The sequence below is a fragment of the Triturus cristatus genome, chromosome 9, assembly GCF_964204655.1.
Source record: "Triturus cristatus chromosome 9, aTriCri1.1, whole genome shotgun sequence".
Classification (NCBI taxonomy): Eukaryota; Metazoa; Chordata; class Amphibia; order Caudata; family Salamandridae; genus Triturus; species Triturus cristatus.
In genome coordinates this window covers 316,784,302-316,805,520 of record NC_140592.1, presented here as the reverse complement: position 1 = coordinate 316,805,520, position 21,219 = coordinate 316,784,302, and the positions used below count along the sequence as shown (strand labels likewise).

Genomic DNA, 21,219 nt, shown 5'->3' with positions numbered 1-21,219 from the left:
TGTACTAATCCATTCACTGTGCCAAAACCCAAACACTTATAAATTCACCAAGACACTCTCTTTCCAGTACTCTAATGATTCAGTCACTGCCTAAGTATTCATGCACTGAGCCAGGCCTTAGCACATGGACTTCTTCAAACCCCTATCCACTATGCATGCAGTCCTCTAACCACCTACACACTTGTCTTTCACACCTTCCATTCCCCAGTCAGTATCCATACACTTCCAGCAAACACCCTGTCACTCCCCTTGCAGTCCTCTAGTGACCTTATTAAGCATCATGTACTAATCCATTCACTGTGCGAAAACTCACTTATAAATTCACCAAGATACTATCTTTGCAGTACTCTAATCATTCAGTCAGTGCCTAAGTATTCATGCACTGAGCCAGGCCTTAGCACATGGACTGCTTCAAACCCCTATCCACTATGCATGCAGTCTTCTAACCACCTAGACACTTGTCTTTCACACTTTCAATTTCCTTGTCAGTATCCATACAGTCCAGCAAACATCTTGTCACTGCCTTTGCACTCCTCTAGTGCAGTGTTTTTCAACCACTGTTCCGCGGCACACTAGTGAGCGACTCGAGTCACCAGGAGGACCGGAGCAGGAGGAGACGGACGGAGACCAGGACTCGGCGGGAGTCGGCACTGCAGAGAGACCGCATCCGGATCCAGACCAGGCCGCAGGTGCAGCGTGAGGTGAGGAGGTCATCTGGAACCAGTCGGTCACGGTCGGGTCTCGGAAGAGAGACGAGTGAGTCCAGCCCTGTGCAGCAGCAGCCCGGTAAGTGAGTCCTCCTGTCAGTCCTCCTCCTCCTCATGCCTATAGTACCATCTGTGCCATGCCTATAGTATAGTATACCATCTGTGCCATGCTTATTCCATCACCTGTGCCTATTTTCCATCTGTCCTGGGTGGGGATCAGATCGGATGGGATCGGATGAGAGCGGACAGGCGGTCCGCTCTCATCCAATTCCCCATAGAGAGCAGCGGGGCTCTGGCATCTCCCTCTCCGCACACAGTGCGGAGACGGAGCTGTCATCCGCCGGCTCAGCGGGGATCAGGGGATCGATCCCCGCTGAGCAGAGAACGGTCCGCAACGTTTTTGTTTGCCATAAAGAAAAAAATATTAAACCATGCTTGAATGTCGGAACTGGTTACTAAAATTTTTGAATCCCACCACTGATGTTAAGGACTATAAATAGCTCCGGTGTCACTGTTACACTAACAGGAGGAGGACAGGAGGAGACATCGCAGTAGATCGCCGATGAGCAGAAGAGCGCCAATGGATCTGGATTTGGAGGAAACATGAGCAGAAGAGCAGAAGAGCGCTGACTGATGGATCTGGATGGAGACATGCGCAGAAGAGTGCTGAGTGTGACGGACAGCGGCTATCTGGAGGAGACAAGCGCAGTAAGTACTGAGTGACAGTGAGATACTGCAGTGATGGACACGTTTTTGAAAAGGAAAGAACTGGACTCTGAACAAAATTTGGAGCCAGATGAGAGCCCAAGTATGAGTGGGGATCAAAAGAAAACAAAGATGGTTAGCTCAAGCAAATTCTCTGGCACAAGGCAATATAGCGAAAGCTATATTTCATTTGGATTTACTTTCACCGGAGATGCAAACAAACCAACTCCACTGTGCGTGGTGTGTGGTGAAAAGCTAGCTAACAGTGCTATGGTCCCAAGCAAACTTAAACGCCATCTCCAAACGAAACACCCTTCGCTTCAAAACAAGAATGCGGACTATTTTGTTCGCCTGCGTGAAAACACGGAGAAACAGGCAACTTTCATGAGAAAAACCACAAAGGTAAATGAAAGAGCTCTTAAAGCTAGCTATCAAGTTGCTGAACTTATAGCCAAGTCAAAAAAGTCGCACACTGTGGCAGAGACATTAATACTTCCCGCCTGCAAAGCTATTGTAGAGGAGATGCTCGGACCTGAAGCAGCTAAGGAAATAGCCAAAGTCCCTCTCTCAGACAACACAATTTCCAGACGTATTAATGACATGTCTGCAGACATCGAAAGTGTGGTTTTGGAAAAGATCCGTATCAGTGAGAAATTTGCATTGCAACTTGACGAGTCTACTGATATCAGTGGACATGCTCAACTCTTGGCCAATGTGCGTTTTGTTGATGGTGATGCAATTAGAGAAAACTTCTTTTTTTGCAAGGCATTGCCAGAAAAAACAACAGGAGAAGAAATGTTTCGGGTCACATCAGAATACCTTGAACAAGGAGGACTTAAGTGGGAAAACTGCACAAGTATCTGCACCGATGGAGCTGCAGCCATGGTCGGGCGCACCAAAGGCTTTGTAAGCAGAGTGAAGGAAAGAAATCCAGATGTGATTGTTACGCATTGTTTTTTACACCGTGAGGCCCTCGTAGCCAAGACTTTACCAGCAGACCTAGTTCATGTGTTGGATGATGTTGTGCGCATGGTAAACTTTGTAAAGTCACGACCCCTGAAAAGTCGCATATTTGCAGCTTTGTGTGAGGAGATGGGAGCGAAGCATAAAACCTTGCTGTTTCATACGGAGGTCCGGTGGTTGTCGCGTGGCAAGGTCTTGGTTCGTGTGTATGAGCTGCGGGAGGAACTTAAAGTGTTTCTGACAAATGAGAGGTCAGATTACGCAAAGCTGCTTGCAAGTGATGAGTGGTGTGCAAGGCTGGCATACCTGGCAGATATATTTCATCATCTGAATGAACTGAACACACGAATGCAAGGCCGAAACGAAAACCTGCTTACAAGGACAGATCAAATAAATGGATTCCGTTCAAAGGTGCAACTCTGGCATCAACACGTGGAAAGTGGCAATCTTGAAATGTTCACACTCACCAAGCAATGGCAAGGTGTTCACACTGCTGCACTGTGTGAGATAATAGTTAAACATTTAAAAACTCTCGAGGAGAAGTTGTCATTTTATTTCTCTTCAGTCTCCACTGAATGCCTTGACTGGGTTAGGGACCCTTATAGCTCAGCATCAGTTGGTGGAAAGGACATGACTTTACAGGAGCAGGAGGAACTAACTGAACTGAGACAAAATCGTGGTTTCAAGCTAAGATTTGCTGATCTACCTTTGGACAGTTTTTGGTTGGATACTGCCAAGGAGTTCCCCCTTCTGGCAAACAAAGCTATTTTGACATTGCTCCCATTTTCCACTACATATCTGTGTGAGATGAGCTTTTCAAGCATGATTGCTATAAAAACTAAATACAGAGAGAGACTGAGAGCTGTTGACGAAGAGCTACATGTGTGTCTTTCTTCGATTCCAGCCAGAATATCAGCTTTGTGTTCAGCCAAACAGGCCCAGGTTGTGCACTGATCAATAAAGTATTTTATAATTTTTCATATTTCTGTTTACTTACTATTTCATAATAAAGTAATTATAAAATACTTTCTTTGTGTTTATTTGATTCCTATTCAAGAGAATTACTTTATATATAGTCAATATAGGCACAGAGTTAAATTTTTTAACATTTTCTAATGGTGGTGTGCCTCGTGATTTTTTTCATGAAACAAGTGTGCCTTTGCCCAAAAAAGGTTGAAAAACACTGCTCTAGTGACCCATTCAGTACCAAGTACTAATCCATTCCCTGTGCGAAAAGCCTAGCACTTATACATTCACCTAGGCACTCTCCTTGCTGTACTCTAATCATTCAGTCAGTACCCAAGTAGACATGCAGTGAGCCAGTGTAGGAGACCGGAATCTGACTAATGGTTGCCCCCAACTTTTTGCCTGGTATTTGAGTGGTTTTTGACTAGTCTGGCTGGGATCCTGCTATCCAGGACCCCAGCCTATCTGTGCTCTCCCTAAAACTGATGTGAGTACTCTAGGTACAAACCTAATTGGATGCTGGGCATGCCCTAACAGTCCCTTGTAGATGGTACCCTAGGTACCCAGGGCATGGGTCCCCCAGTAGGCCTACCAGGGCTGCAGCACTTATTGTGCCACCCTGGGACTGCCATACAAACTGACACCACCAGACCACTACTGTAGTCTGGGTAAGGTGGTGCTAGCACCCCTTACAGGGATATAGGTACCCTATATCCCACCCCATTACAACACATATACTCTCATAGGTCACCCCTATAGCAGGCCTTGGTAATCCTACAGGGCAGGGTGCTGAGGTATGTGTGAGGGGGGACCCCTACATGAGTAGGGCCTCTCTGCAACCTTCGTAAAATCGTAAACTCTTAACCGCATTATAAGTCTATTGCGATATAGCGATAACTTGAGAATGGCTACACAGAACCATATTGTGTTTGGTGTCAAACATGTAGGAATCATACCCCCAGTCCAGCCATGGGCATGAGGGTACGATTCCCCCTTGCTAGAAGGGCGATATGGGAAAAGCGGTAGAATTTAGACACCAATTTAAAAGTGCACAAGTTTCACAAAATGGCTACTGCCCGCCACCTACACGACCCTGGCTGGCTGTTGCTGGGGAAAACCCCAGCCTCGCCAGCTGGACAATAGGGCTTCTGTGGCAGGGAGGTGCTAGCATCTCCCCAGGCAGGATAATGTGGATTGGAACAGGGTGGGTGCACCAAATGTCCTTTCAGAGTTGCACGTAGGCAGCTGCAGAGACCTAATTCTGCATACACCGCTTGGAACCGGTTCAGGGGCATCCTGCCCCTTGCCCAGGCGGGAAACACACAAAGGGGAGAGGGTGTAGCCACCCTTTCCCGCCTCACCAGCCATTGGTGGACACTACTCTGGACACTCCCCTAATCTTGGGGATAAAGGTGAATAACGTGGCCCCAGAGCCTCAGATTAATTTGGAACTTTACAGAACCGACCTTCGACGAGCTGCTGCCCAGCTGACTGAAGAAATCTCCCTTGGGATAAAGGAGTTATCCCCCTGCTTGGCAGGCACCTGAAACACTGCAAGTGACCCGGCTGGAACTTCGTTGCTCTCACGAACTTCAACGACTTCCAGAACCCTTGAGGTGGGTTTCCAGCGCATCCCAGAGGCCAGTGAGTGTGCTCAACGAGTTTGGGCACCGTGGACCGCGTGGGTGCCGAGATCCCCAATACCCCGAGACGCCAGCCACCTCTTGCATAGCACATGACCCTGACCAGTGGGGAAGTTGTGCTTTGGCCCGTTCACGAGCCAACCACTCTACAGCAATTGTGCCAAAGATCAGCGGCCTAGTCCCCTCCGGTGGCCCGTGGGTGCCCTTTTACGCACGCCAAATTGCCGCCTCCCGCGGTCCCTTGTCTCTCGACTTGTGGGCCCTAGCGGAGGTCTATCTTTAAAAACAAGAGTTCCCCTGGTTGTTCCAGGCTGGCTCTACAGTCTCCTTGAAGGAGACCTCTCCCAGACCTCGTGGGTCTGCACTGTAGCTGATTTGTTTATTCTTCGTGGGTTGCGATTGCCAAGGCTTAGTGGATCCAATCCGGACACTAACACCACAGCGACCCTCATCCGACGTAGGACAGTCGCCCTCCGGAAGCTGGCCTTCCTTGAAGCCTCCCGGAGCCCGTGGCTGCAGATCCAAGCAACAGCACCTCTCACCTGAAGCACCCGACATCGAAGGGCTCTTTGCTTTGAGCCTCCTGGTCACTTTGCCGTGACCCAGACTCTGTCCCCTCTGCTTTCAGGTTCTTCTCTACATTCTTCACATCTTTGATCTTCACGGCATCATCGACGCTTTTGGCTAGCAGAACTTTTGACTATTTTCCCATTGAAAATCAGCCCGCGACCCGACTGCAGAAACGACCTATGCACCCGGCTTCCCTGGGGCAGGTAACAGTGGTACCTCGGTACTCTCGGGGTTGTGGGCATCTCAAAAGCTTAAGTCTAAAGTTGTAACTTTGTACTCCTGCTAGAAGTATTTTTAATCTGTTTATTTCAAACCGCGACATTCTCCATAGGCTAACATTGAGATCCCGATAGCAGCTCTTTGCACTGCACGCATCTCCCGTGGGTCCCCTTCCTCATAACTGTGGGTGGATTCTGAAGGGGCAAGCGATCCTGAATGCCCTAGGCATTGCCTGTAGAATTGTCGTGGTTCTTATACCACTATTTTAGTATATGGTTTGGTCCCCCCCTGGGGCCCATTGATTTCTGTGCTATTTATTGTGTTTATAAATGCTTGTTTGAAGTGTAACTTTGCCACTAGTCACATAAAGCGACTGTGGGATTCTGTCTAGAATAAATACATATATTTTATATATATACCTGTGTGGGCTACTCTTTCATTTGGTTATTCAAGAGGTTATTATGGTAAAACAATAAGCTTAACACTCCTTCAAGACTTAGCCTGAAGGCTGCTCTCCACAGCTACCACTAGGATAGCTTTCTTTAAAGGTTGTCTTAAACCTATCATCAATAAGAGTCGAATTGGACTGGTGCAAGGTGTCCCTATAACTAGGAACAGCATATGCCAGGCCAACTTCTCACAGCCAGGCCTTAGCACATGGACTGCTTTAAATGCCTATGCAGTATGGATGCAGTCCTCTAATCACCTACACAGTTGTGTTTCACGCCTTCAATTCCCTAGTTAGTATTCATACTCTTCTAGCAAACACCCTGTCACTCACCCAGAGTGTCTCCTTATAGTACTGTAATCATTTAGTCAGTTAGCATGTAGAGTTTTAGTGAGGTAGGCTTTAGGGCATGAACTGCTTCAAAGTAGAATGCACTATGCATGTAGTGTTTTTAACCATCGTCACACTTGTGGTTCAGGGCTATAGTTTCTTAGTCACTATTTATATAAAATGTGTTTGTACAGTAGTGGAATAGTATTATTTTGAAAGTTATTAATATACATTTATTTGTGATTCTTTTTTACAGATACAGAACAGGAGTGTTTCTCATCTGTTTGCACTCTTCTCGTGCAAGATTGTTTGGATGAAGGGTCCTTAGGTGTTTCATCATACTTGCTGTGCCGCATGAGTATTTTTTGTTAGGATCCCCTCGTAACAGAACTCTTTTGAAAATCTTGTGCATGAGAAAGGTGGTATTGGTCTTTGTTTGCCCCTCGAGAAAAGTAGAAAATTTCCACATCACTGAAGGAAAACGTTGTGGGCGTGGTGCATCCTCCAAAAATTCAACTTTAGATTTGGTGAATATTTTATAGCGACATTATTTACAGTTTTTGTAAGTTAAAGTTTAAAAAAATTGTTAGCTGTGTGCATTTTATATATCTGTGATTTGTATTTTGAGAATGGCATGTTGTTGTTTTTTTTAACAATCTTTGAGATTGTGTTTTTTTTGCCCGCTGTTAAGAGATGAGTACGATTGAAATCACTATTTTTAGTGAAATATAATATATTCTGAGAACAGCAAAAAAGGCAAAAAAATTACTTTGTGGAAATTATGCTGTGTTGTAAAAAATGTATTATTACATGTTGGAATTCTTTTTCCTTTTCTTTCACAGATCCAAATTTTAAAATAAGCAATTTATATGAATTTATATTTGAATGCAAAACAGAAAAAAATGTATACCATTTTTTATTCCTATTACTGTGAAGGTAAGTTTAACTAAGTCTCAATATGCAGAATGAAGAGGCCTGCAAGAAGCTACAAAGTTTAAACACGTTTCTAAAAACACTCTGTTTATGTAGTTTTGAAATCTGACCATAATCAGATATCATGTGACCTGCAAAAAAAGAGATTTGAGGGGTTTATAATATTTCCCATTTTAGCTGTTGAAGGACCGCAGTCATTTCAATCATTCTTCTTTGAACATCTTTGCAGACAAAACTCTGTGCTTACCTTCTATCATTCGCAAGGACATTTAAAAACGGAAATATGTCACTTTTTGTAATATAGTTATTGTGCAAGATACTCTTTCATATTTACAAAGAGAGGAAAAGGCACTCTGTGCACTTTTTATACTCCATGTAAATATAACATGCTCACCACTTTGTGTTGAAAGGGTGTTCTATAAGTGTTGTTGTGCATGATTGCACTTAATACTCATAGAACAAGACACATGTCTAGATTTATCAGAAATCATAAATCTCGATATGTGTGTGAATGCTGCACCATTCTAAAATTGGTGTAGGAAAGCACAACAAGGAGAATTGTTTTAATTTCTCCACATTTTTATATCTTCAATGCATGGTAAAACGTTCAGCATACATTGAAGAAGAAAAATGCATTTTCTCATTGTTTTTGTGCAGGAAGGTGTGTCTTCCTGCAGAAAAACAAACAGCACATGACACAGATGTCCTTGCACTATGGTGCAAGGGTGCCTGTGTCACCACATGGCTGCAGTTTAAGCAGCCGTGCAGAGAGAAGAATAGATTTGCAACTTATTTATGTACATATGTTGCATCCCTGTGCTTCGGAAGTACTACAGCACACTGCAGTTAAAGAGGTTACTGTGTGATGCTGCAGCACTTCCTCATAGTTCTGCACTTATACATTCACCATACGCTACTAATGCATTCATTCAGTCAATTACATACTACACATACATTCATCTAAACTAACACTAACAAAGAAATTTAGCTCTTTTTTTAAACCAGGAAAGTTAGTTTTTTCTTCTTTTATAATTTTTTGGGGGTTTTCTGAACAATTTTTTATTTTTTTTGGTTTTTCTGCAAAAAAAAAAAACAAAACAGGAGAAACCAAACAATGAACTTCAGGGAACAATAAAAAAAACCAAAAAAAACCTAGCAAATGTGACTTTCTTGCCGGCGGCAGATCAGATCGATTGACTTCTCACCATAGCACAAAGTCTTATTGCACTTAGTGCAGAGCACTTTTAAAAATTGACATTGAGGACGGATGTCCAAGGTTTGGGCTGATGGATGCACTCTTGATGTGCTCGGCTGCGATGAGGTGGATGGCGCAGGAGCAGGAGTGTTTCTCATCCGTCGGCACTCTTCTTGTGCAAGATTGTTCGGATGAAGGGTCCTCATGTGCTTCATCATACTTGCCGTGCCGCAAGAGTATTTCTTGTTAGGATCCCCTCTCGACAGGACTCTTTTGCAAATCTTGCACGTGACCAAGGTGGCATTGGTCTTATTCTGTCCCTCAGGAAAAGTAAAAAAATTCCACACCACTGAAGAAAAAAGTTTTTTGGGTGGTGCTTCTGGCAAAAATTCATCCTCAGAAGTAGGAGGTGATGCAGGTGATGCCTGCTGCCCTGAAGCCATTTTTGGTTGAAAAAAGTTAGAGCTACATGTAAACTTAGTCTGAAAAATCTTCTTCTCTCCAAAGAGATGGTGCTCTAAAGAAGGTCAAAGAAGAATGATTGAAATGGGTGGGGTCTTTCAATAGTTAGAAGAGGAAGTGTAATGAACCAATCAAATCTCTTTTTTTGCAGGTCACATGGGATCCGCGCACCCTGCGCGTACGCAGCACGCACCCAGCGCGCATCCGCGAAATTGAATAAATTTTTTTTATAGGATTAGATGTAAAAAAAAATTGTTTTACGACTAGTTTAGAGTTTGTCTTCAATTAATATTCACATGAAATACATACATATGTTTTTTTAAATGTTAAATACTTCGTGGGATCCGCGCACCTACCGCGTCATAGACGCAGAGGACGCATCGCGGAAGCGCGTAAACGTCACGTTACATACATCGAACGTGTCGCGTATAGGCTGGGAGTCGCATACCGGTCGCATTGCGATCGCGCACTAAACACGTACCCAACGCTTACCATGCGTGGGGATCGAGAAAGGTGTGAATAGTGCGCGGATCTAAAAGCATTTAAAAAAATATATAAAATACAGTTTTGAACATATAGTTAAAAAAATATAAAAAAATATGTTTGAAAAACCCATTAAGTTCAAATAATATTTTTTAATTTTTAAAAGAATTAATTGAAAAATGGTGATAAAAAAGTATTTTAAAAAAAAGATAATTAATGAAATTGACACACTGAATTTGAAAAATATAGAAATTCAATCAAAATCATTAAACATGATATCTTCAGAGATAAGTTATAGATAGGAATTAGCATTTAAAAAACCTTTGAAATTCACTTAAAAAACCATAGGTTTCATTCACGTTAAAGTTAGGAATTGGCATTTAAAAAACCTTTGAAATTCACTGAAAAAACCAAAGGTTTCAGGGGCGTTATAGTTAGGAATTGGCATTTAAAAAAACCTTAGAAATTGACTAAAAAAAACATAGGTTTCAGGGGCGTTATGGTTAGCTGGACATTTCCCTCGTACAAAACCCTAGAAATTCCCCCGTTATAGTTAGTTCAGCTAACTATAACTCGCGCCCCCGCAATGCACTGCTGATGACGTCACATATTACATCACTCATGACATGGTCAGTGACATCACTGATGACATCACTGATGACATCTTAAATGACATCACTGATGACATCACTGATGACGTCATCCATGTGATAAATTAGTGCATCTTCTCACACCCTAATATAACCTTTGATACACCGACTCAAAATTTCAGTTAGCCATTTTGAAAACCATAGATTTTCCAATACCAATAACTACATACCCACTCATTGACTCTTAGGTCTACATACATCTCCACTCACTCACCTGTACAGTCACTCCGTACAGGACTATCATATGCATTTATACACCTATATAGACACTCACACACCGCCAATCATCCATTGAGGTACTGACTCACCTAGTGAGTCATACAAATAATTAATCACAGTCCAATTTACTCACCAATACAGTTAAACACACTCAAGTTCACTTACTCATAAAAATACTAACACATTCTGACACTTATAAAATTACTAATACAAGCACACACTCATCCATACAGGCACTCCCTCAATCACACACTCTCACATATAGATAGTTATGTACTCTTACACACATATACACTGCATTTCACATATGTAGTTACTGACACATGTAAAACTGAGATATACATTAAATCACTAACACACTCATACATACACTCACCCAACCATACAGTCCATCACAGTTGCACTCTTAAAACCATGCACCATAGAATCACACATCTATGCACAGAGTCACACACACCCTACCCACACAAACACTCAGGCACCCATACAGATACTCAGACAACCAATCAATAACCCATATAGACACTCATATAGGTATTCACAAAACCATGCAGCCACTTATACACCAACACACAGACACATACAGACATTCACACAGTTTAGTCACTAGTCTGCAGTAAGATACATTTAATGACTCACTTATAGAGTCAGTTACGCACCTAGAAAATCATCCATTCACACACTTGTACACCCACTCATTCTTCAACAGGCCTTTCCCTATATATATTAAACATATTAAAACTTTACAGAAACACAGACTCACTGGATGACGTCATCAGTGATGTCATTTGAGATGTCATCAGTGATGTCACTGACCATGTCATGAGTGATGTAATATGTGACGTCATCAGCAGTGCATTGTGGGGGCGCGAGTTATAGTTAGCTGAATTAACTATAATTGGGGATTTTCCAGGGTTTTGTACGAGGGAAATGTCCAGCTAACTATAACGCCCCTTAAACCTATGTTTTTTTTAGTGAAAATATATATATATGCGTCCAGTGCACACCCCCCTCATCTAATCCATAGCATCCCCTATGGGGAAATGCTGCGTTTACGCAGGATTTGCAGCATTAAAAAAGACTTGGAAAAACATCAGTCAGGTAGTAAGATACGCTTTCTGCAGCGGGGATATAACATCAAAACCATAGATGCAGCCATCCGCAAATCCAGGGCTCTGTCTAGGGAAGATCTGGTACAGTATAAAGATCATTCTCAGAAATCCACTGACGAAAGTCTAGCGGTTTCCACTGAACCAGTCAGACTTATCTTGACCTTCTCTAAACAGGAACAGCAACTGCGCAAAATCATCCAGCGCAATTGACCCATAGTTAGGGAATATCCTATTATAGGCAGTTCCCTTCCTAGATTTCCTTCGATAACATACAGGAAATCAGTATCTATGGCGAATGTTTTAGTGAAGAGCAGTCCAGAGCACAATGATGTAGAGAGTTGGCTCACTGAAAGAAAGGGATTTTTTAAATGCTCTAACTGCAAAGCATGCTTATATGAAAGCAATAGAACATCCTATTTAACTGCTTTCAGTGACAAGCCACAGATAATTAAATACCATCTCACATGTAGAACCGACTTTGCGGTGTATGTGTTAGAATGCAGCTGTAAGCTGGCATACATCGGCAGCACAAAATTGGCGGCACATAAGAGGGTTCTTCAGCACACTAGGGCGATAATCAACAATGACCCACATTACCCAGTGGCCAGACACTTTAAAGAAATCACGGGAGCAACCTAAAACATCTCAAGTAAGTACTACGTCATAGATACCGTCCCGCCACAAAGGAGAGGGGGAGACCGAGAAGGGAAGCTGAGACACCTAGAGACTCATTACATCCTGGAGCTAGACACTAAGCAGCCAGAGGGATTAAACACAATTGAGGACCTGTATACATATTTATAAATAATCTAGCAGAGTAGCAGCCTCCGTTAATTTCCGTGTTTAAATCTGTTATCGCATACCACCACCTTACCTACTGCTTAGAATTTCAGGGGTCTCATTGGCCAGGTTTAACGGTCTTACTGAAAATGGTATACGGTGGAATGAGGTAGTCTTCCAACAAATCATCAATTCTATGCGCAGTTGGACCCTAACAAATATGTACTCTCTTTTATTGGTTTGTCCACAACTGATAAATGATTTTGATCTGAAAGTTTGCACATTTTCTTACAATGAAATTTTGATAATGAGCTTTTAGAAAGAAAAAATCTTTTTTTACCATCAACAAAGTTTTTTACCTGGTTTTAAGACAGATGAATTGCATTTATAAGACTATATATGTATTTATTTATATTTATTTATTTACATATTTATAGATAAATATTTATGATTGTGGGAATTAACCCCTTCGCTGCTAGGCCTTTCCCCCACCCCCCTGTGCTAAGCCTTTTTTTAGCTATTTGTGGTAGTTTGCGCTTAGGTCCCTGTAGCTTTTTGACAACATAAGGTATCTACGCCAAATTTGCGTCCTTTTTTTACAACATCATGGGAATTCTAAAGGTACTCAGGGTTTGTGGATTCCCCTGGAGGGGACCCAGAAATTAGCCAAAATATAGCAAAAGTTTGTTTTTTGGGGGAAAAATGCAAAAAAAGGACCACAGATGAAAGCATCTGGTTTTTACCCTGCAAATGGTATTAAAAAAGAGGTTGTGGTGCTGAAATTGCCATCTTCCCAGCTTTCAGGGACAAGCAGACTTTTGTCAGAAAACCAACATTTTTTACACAGTTTTGGCATTTTTCTGGGACATTGCCTATTTTTGCTATTTTTTGTGCTTTCGACCTCCTTCCAGTTAATGGTAGAAATGTGTATGAAAGCAATAGTGGATCCAAGAAAGCTATACATTTTGGAAAAGTAGACAAAATTCTGAATTCAGCAAAGGGTCTTTTGTGTAGATCCTTCAAGGTGTCTTTATAGAAACTAACAGTTAAATATAGGAAAAAATTGAAAATTAGTTGAAAAAACCAGCCTTTTGTGTCAACGGTTTCACATGTAACTTCTTCTATGCACACATGTCACCTCAGGCCCGCCCCCTTCCTTCACCATTGTGCAAACGCGCCCTGTGTCCATTCTAAGTTGGATAAAGACCTTGGCCGTCTTCAATTGGTCCAGGAGAAAAGGGATCAAGGGTAGCGGGTACCTGTTCTTCACGGTAGCTCTGTTAATGGCCCTGTAGTCTATGCAAGCCCTCAAGCTGCCCTCCTTCTTCGGTATGAAAAAGATCGGCGAGGAGGCAGGAGAGGACAAGTGGCGTATAAAACCAGAGGACAGCATGTCCTTTAAGTATTGATGCAGGTACGTGGTTTCGGCCTCCGTGAGTGCGTATACCCGACTGCAGGGGATGCTGGCACCTGCCTCTAGCTCGATAACACAATCGTAGTCCCTGTGAGGGAGAAGCCTTCCTGCTTCTTGTTTATCAAAGACGGTGCTTGGTGCAGTGCTCCCGACAAAAGGGAGAGGTCAAAGAAACGGTACGAGCGGCCCATCGCACCAAGGGATCGTGAAGCGTTAGCCAAGGCATCCCCATTATGAGCTTAAACTGTGGAGCGTCGATTAAATCGAACTGTATGTCCTCGAAGTGATTCCCTCCGATCTGCATCGTAATCGCTTTTGTATGAAACCGCACTGGGCCGGAAGTTAGAGCAGAGCCATCTACGGCTTTCACCTTTTCGGGTGTTTCCTTTTGTTCGCAGGGTATGTGGAGTTCTCGGGCGTACTGTTGGTCAATGAAGCTACCCGTCGCCCCAGAATCCAACAGGGCATGAACCACCACCGTCACCTCAGAGGGTAAGTCCAACACGACACAAATGTTCATATGAGCGACGGAAGATTGGAGAGTGTTGGCTACTGCTGGAGAGACCTCGGTTGCTGTGGGCCTCAAACAAGGGGTCTCCTTCTTGTTTGAGTGTGTCAGTTTCCCTGATGCTCCGAGGTATAGTCCACCACCGAAAGAGTCCTTGTTCCTTACCCCCTTGACTGGCTGTCTTCAGTCTGCTTTTGCATTCCTTGATGAAGTGACCAGGTTTACCGCAATACAAGCACAGCTTTTGGCTTCTCCACTTTTCTCGTTCTGCTTGACTGAGGGTCCCTCTGATCCCACCGATCTGCATGGGCTCGGCCCCCTCGACCGAAGCCGTTCGGTCTTCGGGGGCTGGGCGAAGACGCGAAGGAAGGAAATTAGTGTCTGATCGTTGTTTGTCCCCCTTCCTTTCTTGGAGACGGTGGTCGAGCTGGACTGTCAGATCGATAAGCTCATCACAGGTGGCCATCAAACTGTACCACCTGAGCTAGGACGTCCTTCAGCTCCCCTCTCAAACCCTGGTAGAACAGCGATGTCCTCTTCTCCACTGGCCAATCGGTCTCCACCACTAGCCTGTTGAAGGTAGTTATGTAAGTGAGCAGGTCCTGCATGCCTTGCTTGAGAGAAAGGAGTTCTTTGTCCAGAGACAGCTGATGTGCTTTTCGATCAAACAACCTGTGCATCTCTACGCAGAAGTTCAGGAAGTGATACTGCTGCAGATCAGAGCTTATAAATTCCCCCTACTTCCACGGACAGAGTAATTTCACAGTCATACACACATACACTCACCATACGCTAGGGCCCATCACACCAATATTCATTCTATTACTCTATCCACACTGAATATACGAGAGAACTCCTAAATTAATCTGCATCTAAACTGAGGTCAATGCAACCTAATTGATTTGTCTCGAGTCATGATTTAAAACAGTCTAAACACATTTGAGATCTCAATAAATGACAAAGAAATAACCACCCGACACTGTAATTCAAACAAAGGTTTTTTTATCTAAATTAGTTCAAATGAAAGTAATCCAATAGCAAAATCATTATTCTCATAGTTACCTATTCTAGCTAAATGTCGTATTTTAGGTCAGGACAGGTCTCTCAGTAGAGTCTCCCGAGTCGCCGTCCTCTCAATCAGCATCGATCCTCTTGAGCATAAGTTCAGGAAGAAGTGGCCTAAGACCCTCTCTAGTCTAACAATATTTATACCAAAACTTACACATTAAAAGTTACAAACAAGCTCCAAGCGTCCGTTGAGCAGAGCGAGCAGGAAAGGATGTTGGCTCGCAACATTTAGAAAAATCTCCGCTCTTGAATATCTCAAAAATGAAAACACGGAAGAAGGAAGCACAAACTAAATCCGCAACATCCATAGATGCTCTTCTCCGGAATTATAGTGAAACCACCGCCAGTTTATCAAAATGTTCATTTGTGACAATTGTTCTCCTGCAAGGATATCTGGCGAGAAGCCCAGAGCTGCTGTCCTTTCGTAACTTTTAGCTCAGACAGAGGCCGAGGTCATATTTTCAACCATATTCAGCGAGGCCTCTCTTCACATTTCATCTACTCAAATGCAGGCTGTAAATGTCGGCCATTTCTCAATAGGCCAAAATGGGCAATCTTAATTAAAAGAAACACAAAACAACGTTACTACATCGTATTGATTATTCAGTGTTAATTCCCACTAATACCCTTATGTGTATGTAACTATCTAGCCATTTGCGACATAAAGAAGCATTAAAGCATATTATTTTAAAGCGCAAACACATAATGTTATGTTATGTTATGTTAGTCATTTTTATAAGGCGCGCAGCTGCCCCAGCCAAGGGGCGTCCCGGCGCCTGATCAGGTACCACAACACAACAAATCGATGCTGGGAAGGAGAGGAAGGAATCAGTCAGCAGTTGGGAACAAAAAAGTTTTTATGGCGCGCCTAAAAGAAATAAGGCTGTTCAGGGCTCGAATATGGACAGGGAGAGAATTCCATAATCCTGCTGCTAGTACTCGAAAGGAGCGACCTCCCATCCTACTCAGTCTAAACCGTGTGTTGGCCGCCAGATGGAGAAATTCCGATCTAAGAGACCGCGTAGGAACATAGGAGGAAACAAGCTTAGCGAGGGCTGGAGGAGAGGAAAGCTTCAAGATTTTAAATGTCAGGCAGAGAGCCTTAAATTTAATTCTCTGTCTGACCAGCAGCCAATGGAGAGAGGTCAAAACTGCAGAGACAGAGCACTGTCTAGGAAGGCCAACGATGGCTCGCGCCGCGGCATTCTGCACCCTTTGCAATCTAGTAGCCTCCGCCTGATTCACTCCGAGCAGCAGCGCACTCCCATAGTCCAGCCGAGAAAGAATGGAGGCTTGGACCACCAGTTGCCGAGTAGGGGGGTCGAAGAATTTGAGGACCGGTCTCAGCCCTCGCAGAATACCATAACAGGTAGCTGCAACCTTCTTCGTGTGGCTGGTGAAGGAGAGTGTAGGATCCAGCCAGACAAATAGCACTTTAGCCACACATATTTAATTAATTTGCTCACCAACTTAGTTCACGTATTAATTAAGCCATGCAATTGCATTCCCACGTATAATTCTTTCATTAGTAAGGTTGATTAATTAAAACACTCGACAAAAATTAATACTAAATAATTAATTGTTAGTAATTTTAATCATGACATATAGAAATATAAACTGAAGTTTGAGTTTAAATAGAAAACCCTGCTCCAGCAATCCCCTCTTTGGTGATATATCATCACCACAAAAATCCAACCCAAAAAATGTAGTCCCCTTCTTCCTAGGAGAAATTCAAATGTCTTTTTGTGTTTACATTAAACACCAGTTTCTCTTTCATCATCTCTTTTAGTTTCAAAATACATGCTCTCTCTAAATTCCTCTAATTCTATTTCTTGTGGGTCTCTTTTTGACCTCTTTTGTCTCTTTTCAACATTTTCTTTTACTATTTTCTTTTTACTTCTCCTGTATCTGCAACATAAACACCCTAATCTAAGAATCAATAAAGCAACAATCACACATGTCAATGGAAATAATATCTTACCAAAAATGGTACTACCTATCTTAGCAATAAAATTCTTAACAGCAATCATCTTATTAGCCATTTTAGTCCAGATACTTTCAGCTTCCAGTGGTACTAATTCTTCATGCAAATCAGTAATATTTTTGATACAGACCTTTAGATCTTTGCTTTCATCAGGAATGTAAGTGCAACAATGTTGAACTTTCAGCATTCCACAGACTCCACCCTCCTTTGCCAATAGAATATCAAGGGCAAGTCGATTTTGCATTGACATGGCGCGTAAGGCAACCATTTCTGTATTTACCAACAGAAACCCTCCAGCGGTACTTGTCGATAAACAATCCACCACTGTTGACAGCTTCCGAATTCCATATGCATTTAGTGAAATTCCCACTGCTGGAATCAAAGCTCCAAAAATATCTCCTACAATTTCTGACCAAGTTTCTCTCTTAAAGCGTGTTAGTAAATTAATTTGTTCTGCATCTTCTATCCTATCCATATGAAAAATCTTTGGAAAGACCAGGCCAACATAACATGTGCCATACCAATGGTCAGGCAACCTGTAATAAGCCTTATTCCCACAAATATAATACACTCCCGGGAAAACTGGATCTTCTCCTCCTTTGAATCCCCATCCCGTTGCAATAAAGTATGTATCATGGCACTCACTAGTCCCAACAAAATTATTATCACATTGGGATTTCCTTCTGGTAATGCATAGTTTACCCTTCTGTGGTGCATCTAAAGCCAAAGTTGGACTGGCCCCATTCTTCAACTCTTTTCCCATCTCAATGTCCCACACTGTCTCACTCATTTTATATCCTCCTGCCTTTTCATGCATGCTCATTCTCCTTTTCTCTACCATGTCTAGGAAAGCTTTTTCTTCTTCTTTCAAACTACAAGTTAAATTGTTTCTAAAAATGTAATCTAATGTTAATTCTTCTGTTTCAATAAAAATCTCACCAAAAATGTTAGCTTCTTTAGCAGGATTCAGTTTCTTATTCATAGGCAATTGCCCAAAAATGTTATCCTTATTAGACATATCATAATCTATTTTCCCTAATAGATAAAAAATACTACTTAACACACTACATGAAATTCCATACGTAGCTGGAAGATGATGATAGGTAACTCCCTCTGAAACGGATGCAGGTAATTGCATACAGACGTAGCAATCCCTTACTTCCATTGTCTTTACGTATTCATACAACAATTTTGAAAAAACATTGCTAGAAAAATCATTAATTGACCTATCCTTGTGTATGTATATATTGCTAATTCTAGTTGGTACTACTTTCCGTGAACTCTTCTCTATATTAGTCATATTCTCAGTATGTATTCCCAAAGTATCTATTGTAACTCTAAAAGTAACTAATAAAGCAAGAACACTCCATAGTAGCATTAATAATCCTGTACAGCAGCAGCACATTTTGCACCATCTTTTTAGGAAGGTACATCTACTTTGATCATTTTCTGTGTTAGCCATTTTACTTCTTTGACTGTGTCTTTTGACTTAGCCTCTACTACTCCACTACTGAATCCCTAGTACACTAGATTATCACAATCTGTTAATTTTTAGATTTCTTCTTCTTCACTCTTCTCCGAGTGACTCCTTTAGTTCACTCAATTTGGATTTTCATCACTTTTCACTTCTTCTTCAGCAACATCAAATTGTATCAGATCCTGAATATCCTGAACATCTGTCTCTTCTTCAATGTCAGTCAAGATAACTTTCAGGATTCCAACAGTTTTCTCCTCCTCAACCACTCTCCGTAAGGTCCCCTCTGGAATTCCCTGACTTTCTGCCTCTTCTTCTTCTTCAGACAGTGCCACATACGTCCATTCCGGTGACCTATACTTCTGGTTGGGTTGTCTGATTCTCTTGATCTCCTCTGGTTCTTTTGATTCCTTTTGTTTTTCACCTTTTGCTTGATTCTGACTCGACACCTCGTTCACCTGCTCAGCTTTCGATGAATTCACTCGTGTCAGTCGATATCTCAGCCTCTTTATCTTGTTAGGCCAAAGATCTCCCTTTACACTCCTTTTCTGTTTCACTTCTCTATTGTTTCTTTCTCCAATCCAAATTCTCTTTCTCAGAACTCGACCCTCTGGTTTCTCATTCTCACTCTCATCCGATTCTGTCTCATTTGCCTCTTGTTCTTTAGCAATTTTCTCTTTTTCCACAGTCTTCTTCCCCACTGATTGAGATTTCCCTACTACTGTCCCTTCTCGGGTCTCCGACACGCAATCTTCTTGCTGTCTACTTGTCCCTTCACCTAGCTTATCAGGAATGTTCCCTACACCTCCTCGGGGGTCTTCCGCAATCTGTCCCTTTCTATCTTCTTCTGACCCTACTTCTTCAGAAGTAATCTCAGATGAATTCTCAATCTCTTCATTTGACTCAAGTGTAGTCTCTGTGGAACTGCTCCTTTCTTTTCCCTCTTTCTCTTTATTTTCTCCACTGCTTGTTGGAACTTCAGGCACTCTTACAGAATCCGAACTCTCCTCTGAGGTTCTCAATGTTCCTCTTGAAGCCTCTCTTGGTAAGAAAAAAGAATCACCTGACTCTCTTTCTGACTCTCCTTCCCCCCTTTCAGGATTCTTTTTTCTTCTCACTGTTTCAGTGTCTGCATCATCACTGGAATCTGACTCTTCAAAGTACTCCTTCCCAGTCCCATCCTTTGGATTTGGAACTCTCAAAGTATGACTTGCATGAACCCAGTTCTTCACTCCAGCACACTTCACAGCAGTCGTCGTAGTCAGAATGACTTGTCTTGGCCTTCCCCACCTTGGAACCAAGCAATTTCTTCTCCTGTGTACTTTTATTCTCACCCAGTCCCCTGGTCTCAGATCATGGGATTGCTTCTTTTCAAGTGTAGTGGCGTCTTCTCCAACCTGGTGAAACACAGAATGAACTGCGTCAGCCAGGCCTTTACAGTAATCCAAAATCATGTCATCAGTTAATGTCATCAACTTGTTGACAGGCACGAATGCATGTCTCATTGCACGTCCCATTAATATTTCATGTGGACTCAACCCTGTAGTTCTGTCTGGAGTAGATCTAATATTCATTAGCACTAGAGGCAAGACATCAGGCCATTTCATTCCAGTGGCTAAACACATCTTACCAATTCTGTTTTTGATTGTGCCGTTCATTTTCTCAACAACGCCAGAAGCCTCTGGCCTGTATGCACAATGTAGCTTCTGCTGTATGCTCAATGCTTCACAAATTAAACTCATGAGCTCATTGTAGAAGTGTCCTCCTCTGTCTGACTCAATTGTCACTGGGAACCCGTACCTAGGAATCAACTCTCTTAACAGCAACTTGGCCACTGTTATTCCATCATTTCTCCTAGTCGGATATGCTTCCACCCACCTTGAGAACAAACAGACTACCACTAAAACATACCTCAATCTATTGACTTGTGGCATTTCAATTAAATCTATTTGCATTCTGGTAAAAGGACCTCCTTCTCTGCCTATTGTTCCTAGGCTTACCACTGTCTTCTTTCCAGTATTGAATTGCAGACAAATCAAACATCTTTGACAGATGCTCTCTGCTATCAGCCTGAATTTTGCATTGTACCAGGTCTGTTTAAAAGACCTAATCATAGCATCCCTCCCCAGGTGTCCCTGGCCATGATACATTCTTGCCATTGTTGACAACATAGAATTTGGCATGACTGGTCTTCCATCCCTATAGATCCAAACATGATCCGTTTCTCTTGGAGCACAACCTGCTTTGATCCAATCTCTCATTTCCTCATCTCCTGCTTCATCCTGCAACTGTTTCACCTCATCCCATGTTTCCAGTACATTAGTAAACATCACAGAACAAAAAGACATTTCCTTCTCTCTTCCCCTGTTAATCGAATGATTGTTCT

General features: G+C 42.5%; 1 protein-coding gene across 1 annotated transcript; it reads left to right on the top strand.

Moving 5' to 3' along the window:
* Positions 1-1,448: 1,448 nt before the first annotated feature.
* Positions 1,449-13,794, top strand: LOC146797831 (zinc finger BED domain-containing protein 5-like). The gene is made up of 2 exons (XM_085627663.1): positions 1,449-2,318; positions 13,681-13,794. Exons 1-2 carry the CDS (start codon positions 1,449-1,451, stop codon positions 13,792-13,794), a joined length of 984 nt encoding a protein of 327 aa, XP_085483789.1.
* Positions 13,795-21,219: the final 7,425 nt, after the last annotated feature.